The 21,919-nt window shown below is 42.9% G+C and overlaps 1 protein-coding gene and 1 long non-coding RNA gene across 5 annotated transcripts in view; one reads left to right on the forward strand and one right to left on the reverse strand.

The window, feature by feature from the left end:
• ACAA2 (acetyl-CoA acyltransferase 2) overlaps window positions 1–7,411 on the forward strand; it is a 30,511-nt gene extending 23,100 nt beyond the window's left edge. For both annotated transcript variants that reach the window (XM_055299694.2, XM_063640004.1), the window contains 3 exons: window positions 3,276–3,346; window positions 5,607–5,761; window positions 6,984–7,411. In XM_055299694.2, coding sequence (XP_055155669.2) covers window positions 3,276–3,346; window positions 5,607–5,761; window positions 6,984–7,068 — 311 coding nt within the window. In that variant the 3' untranslated portion in view covers window positions 7,069–7,411. The remainder of the gene's footprint in view (window positions 1–3,275; window positions 3,347–5,606; window positions 5,762–6,983) is intronic.
• Window positions 1–21,919, reverse strand: part of LOC129493474 (uncharacterized) — a 55,806-nt gene that overhangs the window by 4,018 nt on the left and 29,869 nt on the right. For 2 of the 3 annotated variants that reach the window (XR_010120992.1, XR_010120993.1), the window contains one exon: window positions 7,938–8,099. The exons of the other annotated variant lie outside the window; for it this stretch is intronic. This is a non-coding gene — a long non-coding RNA (uncharacterized lncRNA). The remainder of the gene's footprint in view (window positions 1–7,937; window positions 8,100–21,919) is intronic. 3 annotated transcript variants of the gene reach the window in all.

Here is a 21,919-nt window from a genome sequence, read left to right on the forward strand (position 1 = left end):
CACTCTAAGGAAAAGCCTGCCCTAGGGTATAGATTTCAGATTGTTTAGCCCTTTTTTGAGTAACTAAATTGTTTTCTGAGGTGGGTTCCAAGAGAGGAGGAGGATAACCTGTTACTGACCTGCCATCTCAGAGATCCTTCAGTGTAAGCCTACAGGTTCTACTTGAACAATACCACTTAATGCTGATTTGGGTATTGAATTGGGATTAATTCAATTAATTCAATAATAATTGAATTGTGTATTGAATTGGGACTAATACTCAACCATATTTGCTGCCATGTCCCTCAGAAAAGACATATCTCTGTATAGAGTTCCTAAGAAAGAAAGCTGGCATGTTCATACTTTGTCGTCTTTCACTATGTGTCTCAAATTTATGTCAGCAAGAACTGCAAGATATTTTGACACATATGAAAAGCCAATCTTAAAAGCTTATTAGCTTTCAGCTATCCACTATTGGCAAAACATAACTTTTGTCTTAGAAATGGAAGGTGGTAGAAAAATTAAACATCCATATGTTGTTATGGTATTTATTATTTTGATATCTAGGGCAGTGGTTCCCAACCCCAGATGATTGTCAAAATCCACTCATAACCCCACACCCTTAGATTTTGTTTCAGTAAGTCCAGAGTGGAGCCCAAGAGCAGAGCTGGTTTTGTTTTTTTGTTTTTTTTTTTTGTTTTTGACACACAGTCTCACTTTGTCACCCAGGCTGGAGTGCAGTGGCGTGATCTCAGCTCACTGCAACCTCAGCCTCCCCGGTAGCTGGGATTACAGGTGCCCACCACCACGCCTGGCTAATTTTTGTATTTTTAGCAGTGACAGGGTTTCTCCACGTTGGCCAGGCTGATCTCAAACTACTGACCTCAGGTGATCCGCCCACCTCAGCCTCCCAAAGTGCTGGGATTACAGGCGTGAGCCACCACACCCAGCCCAAGAGCAGAGTTGGTTTTTTTCCCCCATACACCTAGATGCTTTTGATGATCAAACAAACAAATGTATGTGACATGGGTTGGCTATTTTACACTCCTTTTTCAGTTTAACCTTATTTAATAGGTTCTGGTAGATTAGCATAGCCACTGAGCCAAGAAAGTGTTGTTTTCCTTCCTTCTATTCCTGGGCCTGAATATTTGCCCTAAAGTACAAAGAATGCCACTGTGGTAGGATTGTCATTTTTCCTCAGGGCTTGAACAGAGCTGTACATTCAGATGTCCCACAGTATCAACTGCCCCCTTCATCTAGAAGCTTGGCTGTCACTTGTATATAGTGATGGGATTAAACAAAGTAACTAGTTGAAGCATCCCAGAGGAATAAGTGGGGAGAATAAGTTATTGAGTATCTAGTGGGAACTGGTTTGTTAATCTAACTTACAAGAATAGTGGTCCTCAGTTCTGTGATTACCTAATGACTAGCAATCCTTAGCCCTGCAGAATAGCTGCAGACCAAAAAAAGGGGGGAAAGCCATGACTTGAAAAGAATAGTAGTGGTTCTGAGGAAATACACAGCTATAGAAAGACAGTGCTCCCTGGAACTCCTCAGGGGTGGCAATGGTAGAGGTGTTGGTGGGTGGAACTTTGAGCCTTTTCAGCTGGAGCAGTCTGGCATTATCTATTACTTGGCATCATATGTAGAAAGAATTCTGATGCTTAAAGAGAAAAAGGTTGAAAACCCATTCAGAGCACTATTGATGAGTAGCTTGATGCCCGGAGAGATGCACAAAGTCGCACAGCTATTAGTGACAGGAACCAGGACTAGAAATAAGGTCTCCTTTTCCTAACAAGAATACTAAACCTTCCTGAAGTCCCAGTAAATAACAGTGGTCTGGGAAGAGTCCTTTAAAAATCGAGTTATGGCCTAGCATATTGTTACAGTGGATTCTGAGTTAAAGTGAACATACCGAGTCATGCTTGCTGTGTTGTTTGTTTATGCAGACAAGGAAGTGTGTACAGTGGTCTGAACATTGTCCACCTTTTATGTGTCTGTCACCACTGTTGGCTACTTCATCCCCTGACCAGGCTGGATAACTGATGCTTTACTACTGACTACCCATCTCATTTTCATAATTTCGTGCTTTAGATGTACAAAGAGAATCTGGAATTAGATCCTGTAGTAAATCAGTAGCCACATGAAACTGGCATTTTAAATTGAAATGCATTAACTGGATAGTCGTAATCAATAAGCACATGGTTTGTTGTCCAAAGAGCATTTTAACTGCGTGACAAAATAAATATTATATTTAGGTTTCATTATGCCTTTCTTGTAAAGACTGATTTTCCATTTTATAAGGTAAAATGCTTGTGAAACTTGATGCAGAATATTTGACTACTTGAATTCAGCAGAACATACTACATATTTTTCTTTGTAGACATTTTTGGCAGTTTCATTCTTTAAGAATGAGTAGAGAAGTAGATAATCTTCTCTACCCAAATTTTTTACCTTTTGAGAAAGAATATGGATTTACTTAAATTATGAGCAATATTAAACTCTCATTACATCATCAGAAATCTGGGAGCTAAAGTTTATTTCAGAAGTCTTATTAGATGGAGTTGCATTTCTTAAATTAGGAGTTATGTTTTATTTAAAATTTCCTGGCTACCCTTGGAGTTGTAAACATCACCTTACTTCATAAAACCTTCCCTGAAGTGCCTCATAGTTTCCCATCTCTCTGTGCCCATGTGGAGATACTATTTCTTGTCTTTTATCCAAATGGGCCTGAAAATTCAGAGTGTAGCCACAGTAACTTCTGTGCTGTGAATGCATATGGCTTGGATCCCAGGAGAGCACTCAGTCTGCCTTGCTCTTTGATATCAATTATAATCTATTAATATAACTGACTGTAAAATCCCATATATGGACTCCTTTGGCTGTTTTCAATCTTAAAGCCGTTTATGGTAGAACTTTTCATGTAATTCCCTTATCTGCAGTTTGAATGTATAAACAACTTTTCACCTTGGTTCCATTTTATTTTTATTATTGTATTTTTTTTTTTCTTTTTTAGAGATGGGGTCTTGCTGTGTTGCCCAGGAGGCTAAAGTGATCCTCCCACTTCAGCCTCCCAAAGTACTGAGATTACAGACATGAGCCACCATGCCTGGGCCCTTTTTCTGCCTCTTTATGGTCACTTCATTTAATAGGTACTGTCAAGGTAGTAAGATTTGTAGCTACTAATAACTGCCGCATTATTTCTTCCTTACTTGGAAAGAAGGAGAAGCTTGATACATAAATATAAGATGACATTTATTTCTGTATTTTTATAGAAGATTTTTATTATTATATAGGTCCTGTCCCTGCTATCAGTGGGGCACTGAAGAAAGCAGGACTGAGTCTTAAGGACATGGATTTGGTAGAGGTAAGTGTTTTTCTTTTTTTTTTTTAACAACATGAATAAACCATGTACTTTTATAGCATCAATGACTTTAAGTTGGTCTCATTGCTCTTTGAATTTCATTGTAGTTAGTTAGCCTTTCCAAATGATGTACATCTAAATAAATAGTACCTTCATTAGATGCCTTATGTTGATACTTTTCCCCACCTGGTTAAAATGCTTTACTTATATTTGAATATTCAAACTGCCTGATTTCTCTTACTCAGGTATAAATTCCTGGGAATTTCTTACTACTTTATAAAACTGTTACATTTTAGACTATTAACATGCCTGTTGAATATTAGATAAGGTGGGAGAAAAGTAACTTTAACTTAACAAAGTGAAAAAATATATATAAAATAATTGACATAATAGAAAAGCAATATCTAGTGCCAAATCTACAAGTTTCTTGCCCTTCTCCCCAGATAGAGCCCCCTCCCTTAAATGTATCTTTGGCATTTATACAATAGTTGTAGCTTGATTTGGGATGCACCTATCATAATTTTTGACACTGGAACTTAAATGTATTGAGTGATTTCTTTTTAAATGTTAGTATTAGAACTAAAGTGTCATAAGCATTTAGCATAATTAAAAGAAGAGGTGGAGAAACATTTAAAGATGGTTATATACATTCCACACTTTTGGAATATTTGAAAATTTTGGGTGATTAAGCATGTGATGCCTGGCATTGGGAAATAACTAATAGAATAAAGGAAATCTATTTAACTTGATAGAGGGTGGTAGGCACAGGTGTGATTTCCTCTATGATAATCTCTCACATAGGAAACCATGATTTCAGACAAATGGTTTATCCTTAAGTCTCTTCCACTTTTAGCAGATCACAGTTCAGAGCCTCAAAGAGGCTGCTTATTATATTTGTGTCAGCAAATAGGTACCACTAAATTTCTCACTTTAGACTTCACATTTAAAACTATTAAACTATATCAACTTTGGGAAGTTGTTCAAAATGTATACATTCTCAAGGACATAACTCAGAACATAGTTTTCCTAGGTTCAAAAGCCTAGTTTCACTACCTATTCTAGGTCTCTTAGTACCTCCTTGAAGATGGCTCTATATATAGAGTAGAAAGATAATGGTGGATCTAAGCACAAATGAGGCACCATCTTGAGAAACCACAAAGTATAGTAGGAAAGAGCACAAGACTGAATTTTATCCCAACTCTGCAAAAGTTACCTTTCTTAGAATGAGTTTCCTTATCTATAAAATTCCTGAATTAAGATCATATGATAAGGCCGGGCGCAGTGGCTCACACTTGTAATCCCAGTACTTTGGGAGGCCGAGGCGGGCGGATCACGAGGTCAGGAGATCGAGACCACGGTGAAACCCTGTCTCTACTAAAAATACAAAAAATTAGCCGGGCGTGGTGGCGGGTGCCTGTAGTCCCAGCTACTCGGAGAGGCTGAGGCAGGAGAATGGCGTGAACCTGGGAGGCGGAGCTTGCAGTGAGCTGAGATTGCGCCACTGCACTCCAGCCTGGGTGACAGAGCGAGACTCCGTCTCAAAAAAAAAAAAAAAGAAAGATCATATGATAATACAGTACTATAAACTTGAAGTAAGGTAATTGTCAGTTTGTGTAAGTATAACATAATATACTTTTCAGTTCTGCCACATTTCAACATAGTAACTGTTCCCTTTATGTATGTGGCTTTGAAGGTTTATTCTTTGTTGTGTGTCAGCTTCTTGGAAGGATAGCTCCTAGTACTGCATCATAATAATAATAATAATTGCAACTACTTATTGAGTACTTGCCATGTTTCAGGTAATACACTGGACACTTAATACTCATGATTTTATCTAACCTTGACAGTGACTTTTAGCATGATACCACAGTCACATTTTCACATGCGGAAACGTGAATTTAAAAAGTTTAAAGAATATGCACAAGGTCACACCCTAAACAAATGGTATAGCCAATATTTGAACCATCCATCCAGTTCTAAAACCTGTGGGCTTTCTACAGTATCCCACTGTGTCTGGTATGTGTCAATTTATGGGATTACTGAGAATTTCCTCTAAGGGATACATTTGACTAAAAGTATTATTTAGTAAATGTACACATTTCAAACCTGATAGCTTTATGCAAAATGATTGTAGATAGAATAACTTTGTGAGGTAATGTAGGAAGAAACAGCAGACTTAGCTATTGATAGGACTGGACCATTCTCATTTAAAAATTAGTTTGTGAGTAAGGATTTTTGTTAGTGCTTTAATTTTTGTTTTAAGGTGAATGAAGCTTTTGCTCCCCAGTACTTGGCTGTTGAGAGGAGTTTGGATCTTGACATAAGTAAAACCAATGTGAATGGAGGAGCCATTGCTTTGGGTCACCCACTGGGAGGATCTGGATCAAGAATTACTGCACACCTGGTTCACGAATTAAGGTATTTGCTAGAAATAGCTGCATTTCAGATTTGCTGTTTTTTATAGAAATGCATGGATTTAGGTTTCCCCAGAACACTCCAACATTTTTCATTCTTCTTCATGTCTCCTGCACTGGCTCTTACCAGGAACAAGTTACTTGGGTAGTGCCTTTCATCTGGTGTCATAGATGAGTCAGTCACCTCGTTAGTGGCTCTGCACTTAGGAACCAAGCTCTTCTTCTGTGTGTCCAGTCTCTGTGCACTGTGTGCCCACTCAGCTTGTGTTCACTGCATGAGCAGATAATGAGGCCCTGCTTCTCATGGCACTTGTATTTTAGTGCCAGTTACAGGAGTAAAATAAATCTATTTTAGAAAAAAAAAGTACTGAATGAGTACTGATCTAGATGCCATAATTTATGAAATCTAAGCAAACTGACGTTTGGGTCTAAGTTTTTCTTTTCACTGCTTCCAGGGTTCCAGGAGGAACCTTTTGTGTGCTTGGTACTTTTCAGTTTTGATAGATAGTACCAGAAGGAGGAGCTCTTCTATTTTTGGAACATTTTGCTCTGCAGAAAAATTGCAAACAAAACCAAGTAAGTCAGGCTGAAAAATTACTGACTCCCTCTTAGGCTAGGGGAAATGTGACTCTTATTTCACTTAATGATTCACGGAGTTGAAATAGGTGATTGCCACATACAAAAGTAATTCCTGGATAATTTTCTCGAAGTCATCATATTAGGAGTGAGGAGTACTTTAAAAGAGTCTAATTTTTATGAAAGGGACATGGATAGTTTCTAAATTATCTGCCTTTTCATAGGGACAAACTTTATTAATTACATTTCTTCTAAGGTGCCACAAGGCTCTCACACTATATAAATCAAAGGAGCTGAATGTTCATCCCCTTCCCCAGCTTCCCCTGTTTATCCAGTTACCTCCTCTTCTCACTCCTTCCCCGTAACAAACACAAGCTTGTGTCTGTGTTTCAGGTCTTCTAACCCTAAATCCTCTCATCTTCTTTTTAGTTTGCCTCCCTCTTCTGGTGTTCTTTTTTTTTTTTTTTTGATTAAAAACTGTCAGTTTTCCAAAGTCTTTTGCCTGTTGTAATTATACCAATATTGAGGACTGGGGAAAAGATTGAACAGAGCTGAATAAGGATGAATAATGCAAATATGATTGTTATTAGTTCTAGTTCATTAATTAATTTTTTATTAGAGTAGATTTCAGTCACTGCTTTCTTTTTCAGGCGTCGAGGTGGAAAATATGCCGTTGGATCAGCTTGCATTGGAGGTGGCCAAGGTATTGCTGTCATCATTCAGAGCACAGCCTGAAGAGACCAGTGACCTCACTGTGACCCACTCTTACTCTACTTGGCCAGGCCACAGTAAAACAAGTGACCGTCAGAGCAGCTGCCACAACTGGCCATGCCCTGCCATTGAAACAGTGATTAAGTTTGATCAAGCCATGGTGACAACGAAAATGCATTGATCATGATAGGAGCCCATGCTAGAAGTACATTCTCTCAGATTTGTACCAGTGAACTATGATGTATTTCTGAACTAAAACTCAACTATAGAAGACATTAAAAGAAATCGTATTCTTGCCAAGTAACCACCACTTCTGCCTTAGATAATATGATTATAAGGAAATCAAATAAATGTTGCCTTAACTTCAGTTAATGTTTTCCTGTCATTTATATTTTTAAAAATTTTAAATTGTGATAAGATACACATTACATAAACTTTACCATCTGAACCCTTTTTTAGCGTACAATTCATTCATTGGTATTAAGTACATTCACATTTTTATACAAACATCCCCACTTTTTATCAACAACTTTTTCAGTCATCACACATGGAAACAGTAACTCCTCATTCTCCCATCCCCCATCCCGACAACCACGTGTATTTTATCTCTATAAATTTGATGAATCGAGGTACTTCATATCATAAGTGAAATTATAAATATTTGTCCTTTCGTGACTGGCTTATTTTACTTTATATAATGATTATTCAAGGCTACTATGAACACCTTTACAGGCACAAACTAGAAAACCTAGAAGAGACGGATAAAGTCCTGGAAATATACAACCATCCTAGATTAAAGCAGGAAGATATAGAAACTGAACAGACCAATAACAAGCAGTGAGATTGAAATAGTAATTTAAAAACTTGCCAACAACCAATAATCAATAGCTTACCAACCAAAAAGAGTCCAGGACCTGATGGATTCACAGCTGAATTCTACCAGAGGTACAAGGAGGAACTGGTACCATTCCTTCTGAAACTATTCCAATCGATAGAAAAAGAGGGAATCCTCCCTAACACATTTTACGAAGCCAGCATCGTCCTGATACCAAAACCTGGCAGAGACATAACCAAAAAAGAGAATTTCAGACCAATATCCTTGATGAACATTGATGCAAAAATCCTCAATAAAATACTGGCAAACCGAATCCAGCAGCACATCAAAAAGCTTATCCACCATGATCAAGTGGGCTTCATCCCTGGGATGCAAGGCTGGTTCAACATATGCAAATCAATAAATGTAATCCAGCATATAAACAGAACCAAAGACAAAAACCACATGATTATCTCAATAGATGCAGAAAAGGCCTTTGACAAAATTCAACAACCCTTCATGCTAAAAACTCTCAATAAATTAGGTATTGATGGGACGTATCTCAAAATAATAAGAGCTATCTACAACAAACCCACAGCCAATATCATACTGAATGGGCAAAAACTGGAAGCATTCCCTCTGAAAACTGGCACAAGACAGGGATGCCCTCTCTCACCACTCCTATTCAACATAGTGCTGGAAGTTCTGGCCAGAGCAATCAGGCAGGAGAAGGAAATAAAGGGTATTCAATTAGGAAAAGAGGAAGTCAAATTGTCCCTGTTTGCAGATGACATGATTGTATATCTAGAAAACCCCATTGTCTCAGCCCAAAATCTCCTTAAGCTGATTAGCAACTTCAGCAAAGTCTCAGGATACAAAATTAATGTACAAAAATCACAAGCATTCTTGTACACCAATAACAGACAAACAGAGAGCCAAATCATGAGTGAACTCCCATTCACAATTGCTTCAAAGAGAATAAAATACCTAGGAATCCAACTTACAGGGGATGTGAAGGACCTCTTCAAGGAGAACTACAAACCACTGCTCAATGAAATAAAAGAGGATACAAACAAATGGAAGAACATTCCATGCTCATGGGTTGGAAGAATCAATATCGTGAAAATGGCCATACTGCCCAAGGTAATTTATAGATTCAATGCCATCCCCATCAAGCTACCAATGACTTTCTTCACAGAATTGGAAAAAACTACTTTAAAGTTCATATGGAACCAAAAAAGAGCCCGCATCGCCAAGTCAATCCTAAGCCAAAAGAACAAAGCTGGAGGCATCACGCTACCTGACTTTAAACTATACTACAAGGCTACAGTAACCAAAACAGCATGGTACTGCTACCACAACAGAGACATAGATCAATGGAACAGAACAGAGCCCTCAGAAATGATGCCGCATAGCTACAACTATCTGATCTTTGACAAACCTGACAAAAACAAGAAATGGGGAAAGGATTCCCTATTTAATAAATGGTGCTGGGAAAACTGGCTAGCCATATGTAGAAAGCTGCAACTGGATCCCTTCCTTACACCTTATACAAAAATTAATTCAAGATGGATTAAAGACTTATATGTTAGACCTAAAACCATTAAAATCCTACAAGAAAACCTAGGCAATACCATTCAGGACATAGGCGTGGGCAAGGACTTCATGTCTAAAACACCAAAAGCAATGGCAACAAAAGCCAAAATCGACAAATGGGATCTCATTAAACTAAAGAGCTTCTGCACAGCAAAAGAAACTATCATCAGAGTGAACAGGCAACCTACACAATGGGAGAAAATTTTTGCAACCTACTCATCTGACAAAGGGCTAATATCCAGAATCTACAATGAACTCAAACAAATTTACAAGAAAAAAACAAACAACCCCATCAAAAAGTGGGCAGAGGACATGAACAGACACTTCTCAAAAGAAGACATTTATGCAGCCAAAAAACACATGAAGAAATGCTCCTCATCACTGGCCATCAGAGAAATGCAAATCAAAACCACAGTGAGATACCATCTCACACCAGTTAGAATGGCCATCATTAAAAAATCAGGAAACAACAGGTGCTGGAGAGGATGTGGAGAAATAGGAACACTTTTACACTGTTGGTGGGACTGTAAACTAGTTCAACCATCGTGGAAGTCAGTGTGGCGATTCCTCAGGGATCTCGAACTAGAAATACCATTTGACCCAGCCATCCCATTACTGGGTATATACCCAAAGGACTATAAATCATGCTGCTATAAAGACACATGCACACGTATGTTTATTGCGGCACTATTCACAATAGCAAAGAGTTGGAACCAACCCAAATGTCCAACAACGATAGACTGGATTAAGAAAATGTGGCACATATACACCATGGAATACTATGCAGCCATAAAAAATGATGAGTTCGCGTCCTTTGTAGGGACATGGATGAAACTGGAAAACATCATTCTCAGTAAACTATCGCAAGGACAAAAAACCAAACACCGCATGTTCTCACTCATAGGTGGGAATTGAACAATGAGAACTCACGGACACAGGAAGGGGAACATCACGCCCCGGGGACTGTTGTGGGGTGGGGGGAGGGGGGAGGGACAGCATTAGGAGATACACCTAATGCTAAATGACGAATTAATGGGTGCAGGAAATCAACATGGCACATAGATACATATGTAACAAACCTGCACATTGTGCACATGTACCCTAAAACCCTAAAGTATAATAAAAAAAAAAAAAAAAAAAAAAAAACTTGCCAACAACAACAACAAAAACAAGTCCAGGACCAGAAAGGTGCACAGCTGAATTCTCTCAGACATTCAAAGAAGAATTGGTACCAATCCTATTGGCACTATTCCAAAAGACAGAGAAAGGGAATCCTCCCTAAATCATCCTATGAAGCCAGTATCACCCTAACACCAAAACCAGGGAAGGACGTAACAAAAGAGAAAACTACAGACCAATATCCCTGATGAACATAGATACAAAAATCCTCAACAAAATACAAGTGAATCAAATCCAACAGCATAACAAAAAGATAATCCACCATGATCAAGTGGATTTCATACCAGGGACACAGGGATGGTTTAACATACATAAGCCAATGAATGTGATATACCACATAAACAATTTAAAACAAAAATCACTTGATTATCTCAATAGATGCAGAAAAGCATTTGACAAAATCCAGCATCCCTTTATGATGAAAACCCTCAGCAAAATCGGCATAGAAGGGACATACCCTAAGATAATAAAAAACATCCATGACAAATCCACAGCCAACATTATACTCAATGTGGAAAAGTTGAAAGCATTCCCCGAGAACTAGAACAAGACAAAGATGCTAACTTTCACCACTTCTGTTCAACATAGTACTGGAAATCCTAGCTAGAGCAATCAGACAAGAAAGAAATAAAAGGTATCCAAATCGGTAAAGGGGAAGTAAAACTGTCACTGTTTGCTGATGCTATGATTGTATACTTAGAAAACCCTAAAGACTCATCCAAAAAGCTCCTAGAACTGGTAAATGAATTCAGCAAAATTTCAGGATACAAAATTAATGTATGCAAATCAGTAGCTCTGCTATATACAAATAGCAACAAAGCTGAGAATCAAATCAAGCTTTTTTTTTTTTTTTTTTTTTTTTTTTTTTTTTTTTTTTGAGATGGAGTCTCGCTCTGTCACCCAGGCTGGAGTGCAGTGGCGCGATCTTGGCTCACTGCAAGCTCCGCCTCCCAGGTTCACGCCATTCTCCTGCCTCAGCCTCTCCGAGTAGCTGGGACTACAGGCGCCCGCCACCACGCCCGGCTAATTTTTTGTATTTTTAGTAGAGACGGGGTTTCACTGTGGTCTCGATCTCCTGACATCATGATCCGCCCGCCTTGGCCTCCCAAAGTGCTGGGATTACAAGCATGAGCCACCGCACCTGGCTCAAATCAAGCTTTTATAATAGCTGCAAAAAAATAAAATACTTAGGAATATACCTAACCAAAGAGGTGAAAGACCTCTACAAGGATAACTACAAAACACTGCTGAAAGAAATCAGACTAACACAAACAAATGGAAACACATCCCATGCTCATGGATGGGTAGAATCAATATTGTGAAAATGACCATACTGCTAAAAGCAACCTACAAATTCAATGCAATTCCCATCAAAATACCACCATCTTTCTTCACAGAACTAGAGAAAACAATACTACAATTCATACAGACCCCCCCCCCCAAAAAAAAAGTCCACATAGCCAAAGCAAGACTAAGCAAAAAGAACAAATCTGGAGATATCACATTACTCAGCTTCAAACTATACCACAAGACTATGGCCATCAAAACAGCATGGTACTGATAAAAAAAAAAAAAATAGGTACATAGCCCGATGGAATAGAATAGAGAACCCAAAAATAAAGCCAATACTTATAGTCAACTGATCTTTGACAAAGCAAACAAAAACAGTGGAGAAAGGACGCCCTATTCAACAAGTGGTGCTGGGATCATTGGCAAGCCACATGTAGAAGAATGAAGCTGGATCTTCGTCTCTCACCCTATACAAAAATCAACTCAAGATGGATCAAAGACTTAAAATCTAAGACCTGAAACGATAAAAAATTCTAAAAAATAACATTGGAAAAACCCTTTTAGATATTGGCTTAGGCAAAAATTTCATGACCAAGAACCCAAAAGCAAATGCAACAAAAACAAAGATAAATATATTGGACTTAATTAAGCTAAAAAGTTTCTACACAGCAAATGAAATAATCAGCAGAGTTAACAGACAACTCACTGAGTGGGAGAAAATCTTCACAATCTATACATCCAGCAAAGGACTAATATCCAGAATCTACAAAGAACTCAAATAAATCAGCAAGAAAAAAAAATCCCATCAAAAAGTGGGCTAAGGACATGAATAGACAATTTTCTAAAGAAGATATACAAATGGCCAACAAACATATGGAAAAATGCTCAACATCACTAATGATCAGGGAAATGCAAATTAAAACCACAATGCAATACCACCTTACTCCTGCATGAATGGCCATAATCAGAAAGTCAAAACATGATAGATGTTGGCATGGATGTGGTGAAAAGGGAACACTTTTACACTGTTGGTGGGCATGTAAACTAGTAAAACCACTATGGAAAACAGTGCAGAGATTCCTTAAAGAACTAAAAGTAGATCTACTGTTTGATCCAGCAATCCCACTACTAGGTATCTACCCAGAGGAAAAGAAGTCATATACAAAAAAGATACTTGCACATGCATGTTTATAGCAGCACAATTTACAATTGCAAATATATGGAACTAGCCCAAATGCCCATCAATCAATGAGTGGATAAAGAAAATGTAGTATAGCTGGGCATGGTGGCTCATGTCTGTAATCCCAGCACTTTGGGGGGCCAAGGAGGACAGATCACTTGAGGTCAGGAGTTCAAGACCAGCCTGACCAACATGGAGAAACCCCGTCTCTACTAAAAATACAAAATTAGTCGGGCATGGTGGTGCATGCCTGTAATTCCAGCTACTCTGGATGCTGAGGCAGGAGAATTGCTTGAACCCGGGAGGCACAGGTTGCAATGAGCCGAGATCATGCCATTGCACTCCAGCCTAGGCAACAAGAGCAAAATTCCGTCTCAAAAAAAAAAAAAAAAAAAAAAAAAAAAAAAAAAAAAAACACCTATTAAAATAAAAAATAAATTAAAAAAAGGAAAGTCACAAAAAATAATTGCTCAAAATCATACAGAAGTAGAGCAAGTAGCTGCTCACACAATTTCCTTTACCCTTGTCTGTATAGATTATCATGGAGTGTATGTATGTCTGCACATACACGTGTGTACCTATGTGTTTTCAAAAGAGAAGGAGTGGAGAACTGGGGGAGATGCCAAAGATATTGCCACCTGGCACTAAAGATCAATAGAAAGTGGGATAACTGTGGGAAATTTACTTCTAACCCAGCTACATGCTATAGAGAAAGTTGGGAAATAAAGCCAAATGCATCAGAGGTTGCCCCTAGGATGACCAGTGAATTTATCATCCAAACCAGGTCAGTCTTGAAAAGTGAAAGGGGATATTATTAATAATTACCCTGGGACAAAAGGTGTAAACTGGGACTGTCCCAGGCAAACTGGGACCTAGAGGTACTGTAATAACCGAAGTGCATTGCAGTGACTCCACCTCAAGTTCAAGGAAGCTGAGCAAATATATTAAGTATGGATTGTTGGGTATGAAGACGATAAAGTAGTTGGTCAGAGTGGGATTCACTGAGTCCTTGACATTTGAGCAAATACTTGAAGGAGGTGAAAGGTGGCCACACAGGTGTCTGGGAGAAGATCAGGGGAAACTACCAGTGCCCAAGCTGAGGCAGGAGCATGCCAGGTGTGTTCAGAGAACAGCAGTCAGTGCAGCTAGAGCAGAGTGAGTGGGGTGCATGTCATGCAGAGCCTTGTAAGTCATTAAGAGGGACTTTGGCATTTATTCTGAGTACAACCAGGAGCTACTGCAGGCTTTTGAGTAGAGAAAAGACATCATCTGACTTGCATTTCTATTGATATGTTCTATTGAAATGAACTTCAGAGGGACAAAGTTGGAGGCAGGGAGGTCAATTAGGATGCTATTGCAGTCATCCAGGCTAAGGAATAATGGTACCTCAGATCTGGGAGTCTGCAGTGGGGGTGGTGAGAGGTTGTCAGATTCTGGATATATTTTGAAACAGTCTTGAGATTTTCTAATGGGTTGATTGGCTGTGAGTTGGCAGAGAGAAGTCAAGGATGATTCCTGGGCCTTTTTTCTCAGCCACTGAGATAGAGAAAGCTGCAGGCAGAACAGGTTTTGAGGGGAGTTTAGACATTCAGATGGAGATGCCAAGCAGGCCCTTAGGTAAAGGAGTCTGGAGTCTGAAAGAATTTGGGATGGGGATATAGACTTGAGAGCATCAGCCTATAAATAGGACTTGGTCAAGAATGGGTGGCCTCCATCCGAGATGGATATAAACAAGAAATAAGTATCAATTTTTCTTCTTATAACATTCCTAGGTTTTCATTTTTATGACTTTAAGAAAAATATGAATGACAAAAATAAAACATAAAATCAAATATATCTGTATCGCCCTTTGGGGGACACAATCTCTTGCTCACTTTACACAGTGCCATTTCCTTCACCTCCTTGGAAAACATTTTGTAAATTACTAAGTTGAATAACTTAAAATATAGGATGGGAAAGTACATTTTAAAGGAATGCCTTTGTAAATGAGAAATTGTTTTTATAAAGTGAATGATGACTTTTCTTTCCCATTCTATTTTTTATTTTAAATTTTAAATATGAATCCTGGAACTTCATTGACTGGGTGACTTGCAATAGTCCAGCAATAAGCCCAGGCACACCTTGTCCCCTAGGTGGTGCCTCGGGCTTGGGCTCCCTCGGTCACTTTCTCATCAGCATCTCAAAGAAGCATCTCAGCGAAATTAGCCTAACTCCTTCCCTCTCACTTCCTGGGACTTGAGGAAGAGAGAGGAGGAGCCAGGAGTAAAGAAACCTATGGTAGCAGGTGGGGCGCCAATGCCTCACCTCCTGGCCACTGCCCCAGTACTGTTGGCCAAAGTCACTGCCTTTTGTTTCTCGTCAGTGAAAATGTGCAGTGACAAAGCCCCCAGAGCTGGGGAGTTCGTGTAACACAGCCCCTGAGCCAGTAACAGACTGTAGGCCCTCCCTGAGGTGCTGAGCACCAGGGCAAGTGAGGACATGGAGGGACACAGTGGGAAGCATGGTCTGGAGCAGCAGAGAAGATGGGGCGACAATCGTGGCACTCCTCACGCTTCTCTCCAGAGCCCCTGGAGCCAGGGTGGCTCCGCTTCCTGACCTTGTCCCCTGTACTTGAGAGTCCACAGCTGCCCCCAGCTGTTCTTGTGCAACAGAGCAGGGCTGAGGGAGCTGTCTGTCTATCCCTCCTCACTTTCTATGACATCAGCTGATAGAGCTGTCACCAGAGAGTTCTGCGGGGGATGGGGAGCAGCAAAAAGACAAGCGTGGGGAGATGTGTGTCCTGTGCCCTTGTCTTCCTTCCCCCACTGAACCGCCCAGCTCCCAGGACAGGAGCCGTGCTGCAGACTCCGCTCACACAGTCTAGTGCCTCTGCTATGAGTGCCTCAGCAAAGAAAAAAGCATCTGACAGATGCAAAACCTTCCAGGAGCACAGCCAGCATGGAATGCAAGTCCCCACCTGTCTGTGCTGCCATGTCTACTCTCCGCAAAATCCACCAGTTCCAATAAGTGAAAGCAAAGGAAGTCATGAGATAAGCTCCCCCAGAGCCAAGCCCTGCACCAGTCTCAGCACAGCCGGGATGTAGACGCATTTCAGAAGCTTGGACCTTCTGGAATGTTGTAGAAACAAGGGGCATTGGCAGAAGTAAAATGCAGAATTGGATCTTAAACATGAAGTTCCTTGGGAGCCTTTTGAGTAATACAAGATCAAATTAGAAACCCCACAATGAAGGAACATGCTGATACCAAGAGCAAGCTATTCTAGCTACATACACACACACACACACACACACACACACACACACACACACACGTATTCCTCAGACTACATTTCTAGATTGCAAAGAAAAGCTATGTCCCTATGAGCTGAGGCCCACAGTGCAGATGAGATGGAACTCATTCCATGCTGGCCTGTAGGTTTATACCCGGTGTGACCATGAGCCTAGTGCTGGGACCCTACTCAGACCATCACCCAGGGCTCTAGGCCTGCGTCTTCCAGGGAGAACTAGCAGCACCACCAACCTTGCTGTCTCCCGATTCTAGGCATCAGGTCATTACCCAGGCTGCTTTCTGGTCCCCACGTGTAGCTCAGAGCCCTGAGATCACACAGATCTGCCTAGCCCTGGGAGGAGGCAGTCTGCCCACTGGAGACATTCCATTCCATTCCATACACTTCAATATGTCCATCATAGACGTGAGCTCCAAGAGGGTCTGGAACCCCCAGACTGTTGTTCTTACTGCACATGGTAAGTGGGGAAAACAAAACATCCACTGAAAAGACAATGGCTGAGACAAGACCATGTTATGAAGGACACGTTTGTGTTTAGTCCCTTTGAACATTCTAATAGACAGTTTTAGGACAAATAGGAGGAAGTCCTCTTTACATGGGCAAAGTAACTTCAGCAACTTGTTTTCACCAAGCAATAGTACAAGGTGAAAACAGAAATATTCTTAAGACCAAAAACATTTAAACATTTTTCAGCGTCAGGAGGGGAAAAAAGCACTTTAAGCTGTAGTACATGATGATATACCTATGTTTAAAAACGCACATACAGTTAACAACACTGTATTATATATTTAAAATTTTTGTTAAGAGGGTAGATTTCATGTTAGCTTTCTTACCACATTAAGAGGCATAGGGTGCGGCACCCAAGCACGGTGGCTCATGCCTGTAATCCCAGAACTTTCGGAGGTCAAGGTGGGAGGATCTCTTGAGGCCAGGGGTTCAAGACCAGCCTGGGAAACATATGGAGGCCCCCTCTCTTTAACCAAAAAAAAAAAAAAAGGCAGATAGGATGGGGTGGCACAAGCTGGGTGCAGGGGCATATGCCATTATTCCCAGCTACCTAGAAGGCTGAGGCCAAAGGATCACTCTCAGTAACATAGTGAGACCCCCATCTCTAAAAATAAATAAATTTTAAATTGGCTGGGAGTGGTGACTCATGCCTGTAATCCCAGCACTTTAGGAGGCTGAGGCGGGCAGATCTCCTGAGGTGGGGAGTTCGAGACCAGCCTGACCAACATGGAGAAACCCCGTCTCTACTAAAAATATAAAAAATTAGCCAGGTGTGGTGGCACATGCCTGTAATCCTAGCTACTCAGGAGGCTGAGGCAGGAGAATTGGTTGAACCCAGGAGGCAGAGGTTGTGATGAGCTGAGATCATGCCATTGCACTCCAGCCTGGGCAACAAGAACAAAAACTCTGTCTCAAAAAAAAAAAAAAAAAAAAAAAATTTTAAAAGAGGGTAGCCACGTGGAAACTTTTGGGGATGATTGATATATTTATTACCTTAATTGCAGTGATAGTTTAATGGGTGTTTACATATGTCCAAACTCATCAAATTATTAACGCACATATTAAACATGTACTTTTTTGCGTATCAATTACACCTCAATAAAGCTGTTACAAGAATTTAAAGTGTTCCCCAGTTGCCCAACAGAAGTCACTGTAACCCTCTCTGGAAGAGCCTGACTTCAATTAAGCAAGACACATCCTGAGTTCAAAGACATTAAAAGAAAGAACAGAGAATGGATGACCTGGGGTGGCTCTAATTTTATAAAGCATTAGAAAGCAATAAAATGTACAGAAAATGTGAGTTGCTTGAGTGTCCCTGAATATGCCTGACCCTCAGAAGTCCCTCAGGTCCTCCAGGACTATCTGTGTCCTTATCAGACACAGCAGACAGCAGTGTAGTAGTGTGTAGTGTAGACAGCAGACAGCAGTCCCATCTGCTCCCTGTCTACACTGGAGTCAGTGCAAGAAAGGGAATTCCTCTGTGTATTTCATTTCCGACAAGAGGCCAGCAGGGGTGAGAAAAAGCTGAGCAGGTGGGAGAAAGGAAGTGCATTGCTTCCATAGACATGGACTGAGTGCCGCTGAACAGAGAGGGAAGGATGTAGAAACCAGCTGCCAGCACCCTGGCTCAGGGGACATGCAGTGTGGCCTGTGATACACGCAGGTCACCATCGAGTCCATAGACACAGCCCCCAAAACTTCCAAAAGGTGCTCCTTTGCCTCCTGCACAGGTCTGGGTCATGAAGGTCCCTTCCCTGAAGGGATCGTATCCTATCTGGAAACTCATGGAAAAAGCCCTGACATAATTAAAAGTGCAAGACTGTCGAGAACCGGACACTCTATGCTCTGTGAGTCAGAGAAGGGAGAAGTCAGGTCACCTGAGGAAGACTTTTGTTTGGTTGTTTGTGTCTTTTGCCTTTTTGTTTGTGAAGAAGTTTGCATGGAGGAGGTGGGCTCTGAAGGGCCTCGAAGGATGAGAGCCCCTCCTGAATCCCAAGGTTGTGAAATGTGTACCTCCTGGTGGGGATGCTGGGCCCAGGACTGTGGCTGTGGGCTCCTCCTGCACACAGCTACAGGTGACGGGCTCATTCTGAGCCTCTCCCCACTCTTCCGGGATGTCTTCAGGTGGACGCCCCCAGGCTGCTCCATCTGCAGTGTGTAGACAGTGCAGGTCTCAGCAGCTGCCCCCTCCCCACTCCAGGCCCTGCTCCATGATTTGTCCCCTGCCCCCTAACTGCCTGAGTACCTGCCCTGGGAAGAACCAGGAGATGAGGCAGAACCCTCCCGAACACACAGACCCAGTGATGGAAGGTCCAGTGCCCACGGGGCACCCAGGCCCCACCAGGAGTTGGCTTTGCTCAGTCCAGGGCTCCTTCAAGTCCTGGGCATCCTGCCAGGCCTCATTCCCCGCATGCTTAGTGAACATCTTCTAGTAACAGTACAAATGGGGAGAAGAGCACCATAGGAACATTCCCGTGAGTTTAGCTACTTCTCAAAGGAAGGAAAAAATAAACATGCATGTCGACAAAGCGGCTGTGTTGGCGAGGAGGGGGTGTCAGAGACTCCTTTGCCGTCCACATGGAATCCCATCGTTTGAAGCCCGGTGGGCCTAACTCCCACTTTACAGCTGAGGCTCCTGAGTCCCAGAGAGAGAAATGGTCTGTCCAAGACCATGGCTTCCATCAACAGCTGAGCTGGCGGCAGGCAGGTGCCCTGAATAACCAGCTGGAGGCAGGTGGTCCCCTTGCACTCCAAAAGGCTGGATGCTATGCCAGAGGCTGAGCCCCACACAGGTGGTGTTTTGTCTCTTTCATTGTTGTGTAAATGTCCAAAACTTACCTGCTGACCTCCCAGGATGCTTTTACAGCTAAACAAAATAAGAAACCTACTGAGATCACACTTCCCAAGACCCTTTTCCCAGAGCATTCTAACTCTGTATGCCCCTCTCCCAACCACCCTGACTCCCAGATGTTAAGAACGTTAACAGAGTCTGTGTCCACACTCGTCTGATCTTTTGCTCTTTGCAGAAAAATCAGCCCGATTCGTGTCAGGCCTAGGAAAACCTAGGCTTACGCGGACTTCTCTTTTCTTTGTAGTTGCTAACTCGGCGTATCACCTTCACAGCTTGGGGTTTTCTGAACAAACCTCCCAACAGCAGCTTTCACTCACTCCAGTGCCCCCCAGACAGAAGAGGATGTTTGCCATTATTACAAGGCCATCCTCTTGGGGGACTGAGGGAGAGTTAGTGAGGGATGCGGAAAATTATGAGGACAGAACAAGGAAAGGAAAGAATGGGCGTATGTTTCCTTGCTGGAGATGGGGAGGAAGCAGAGATGAGGAGGAAAGGGGGCCACAGAAGGGGTGAAGAGAGGAGGAGGGGAGGAGGAGAGGAAGAGAGGGGGAAGAGGGGGAAGAGGGGGAAGTTGGAGAAGAGGACCAGAGGGGAGGGAGCCAGGAAGGTAGAAAATGGCTTGCAAAAACGGGGCTCCCAGGCAGGACCCCTAGCCTTCAGCTTCCCTCGGAGGTGGGGCAGGGAACAGCAACCTGTGTCCTCACTTGGCCATCTCTGCGGTTCCCAGAAGCAGCAGACGCCTGGACTCAGAGCCCTGGGGGTGGCCTGCAGAGACCTCACCCATCCAGTGTGGGGTGAGGCTGAGGGATGAAGGCCACTCCCTGTCTTGTGTCTCCTACCTTTCTCACGGTATTCAGGGCTCTGGGGTCAGGCCCCTCAGATGGGGTGAGTGCAGGCCCTGAAGGCGCAGGCAGGGAGCAGTGCAGTCTGGGGCCACCACTCACCCGGGAAACCTGAGATGGAGGTCAGCCCGGGAGGCCCGGCGGGGCAGTGCACTGGGTGGCAGCCAGGGTCTAGCCTCTCTCCCAGAGCCCACCCGAGGCTGCTGGGCCTTTGACTGGGGCTTCTGTCTGCCACCCTCGGGGTTCTTTGATGCTACATTGAACAGGGCACTGGGGTCACCAAAGAACTGGAAAAACTGGGAGTTGGCTGAGGCAAGTGCTCCCTGATGTCTGGAGCATGCGGCCTCGGCCACAGTCTGCACTGCCACCTCGTCTTACCCATGAGGGGCTCGCTCCATCTTCCACCCCCGGGCCAAGCTTCCACCTGATACACTGGCACTGCCAGAACTCCGGTGTGGGCCTCCTAACCCAAACTTGGCTTGAAGGGCAGCTCAGGGAGGGCTTTGATGCCACCCCGCCTGCAGTGGTCACTTCCGGGTCTCCAGGTACCTGGCCCCGCTGGGCTCATCCATCCTGCTCTGTCCTCCTCGGCCTCTGCATGGCTGCGTCTGTGTACCATTCATCAGCAGTTATCCTCCCAGCGTCCTGCAAGTCCAGGCCCCAATGCGGCAGCGATCCTGCCCAGCCCCTCTGTCCTGCCCTGTGTCCAGTGTGCGTTGAGGGCCTGTTGGAGGCCCAACAGCCTCCATTCAAAGATTCTAACCATAGAATTCTGGGCACTGAGTGGAGAATGTTCTGGTGAACACAGCCTCTGGGCCCCTCCAGATCCTCCTGCCTTCAGATGGGGGCTGCCCTGGCTGCCAGATTCCACAAGACCAGCCCACCCATTTCTCTCCTGGCATCCTTCTCTATGGGCCACTGGGCCACAGGACAGCGAAGGGCCCCGAGGAGTGTGTGTGCGTGTGTGTCTGTGCATGTGTGTGTCTGTGCGTGTGTGTGTCTGAGTGTGTGTGCGTGTGTGTGTGTGGGGGGGATGTGTGTGGGGGGGATGTGTGTAGGGGGATGTGTGTGGGGGGGATGTGTGGGATGTGTGGAGAGGATGTGGGGTGTGTGGGGGGGGATACGTGGGGAGGGTGTGAGTGTGTGGGGGTATGTGTGTGGGGGGTTGGGAGTGTGTGTATGGGGGTGTGTGGGGGTGTATGTGGGTGTCTGCATGTGTGGGGTGTGTGGGGGTGCATGTGGGGGGAGTGGGGGGTGTGAGTGTGGGTGTGTGGGGGGTATGTGGGGAGGGTGTGTGTGTGGGTGAGTGTGTGGGGGGGTGGGGAGTGTG

This window comes from Symphalangus syndactylus, chromosome 1 (genome assembly GCF_028878055.3).
Source record: "Symphalangus syndactylus isolate Jambi chromosome 1, NHGRI_mSymSyn1-v2.1_pri, whole genome shotgun sequence".
NCBI lineage: Eukaryota > Metazoa > Chordata > Mammalia > Primates > Hylobatidae > Symphalangus > Symphalangus syndactylus.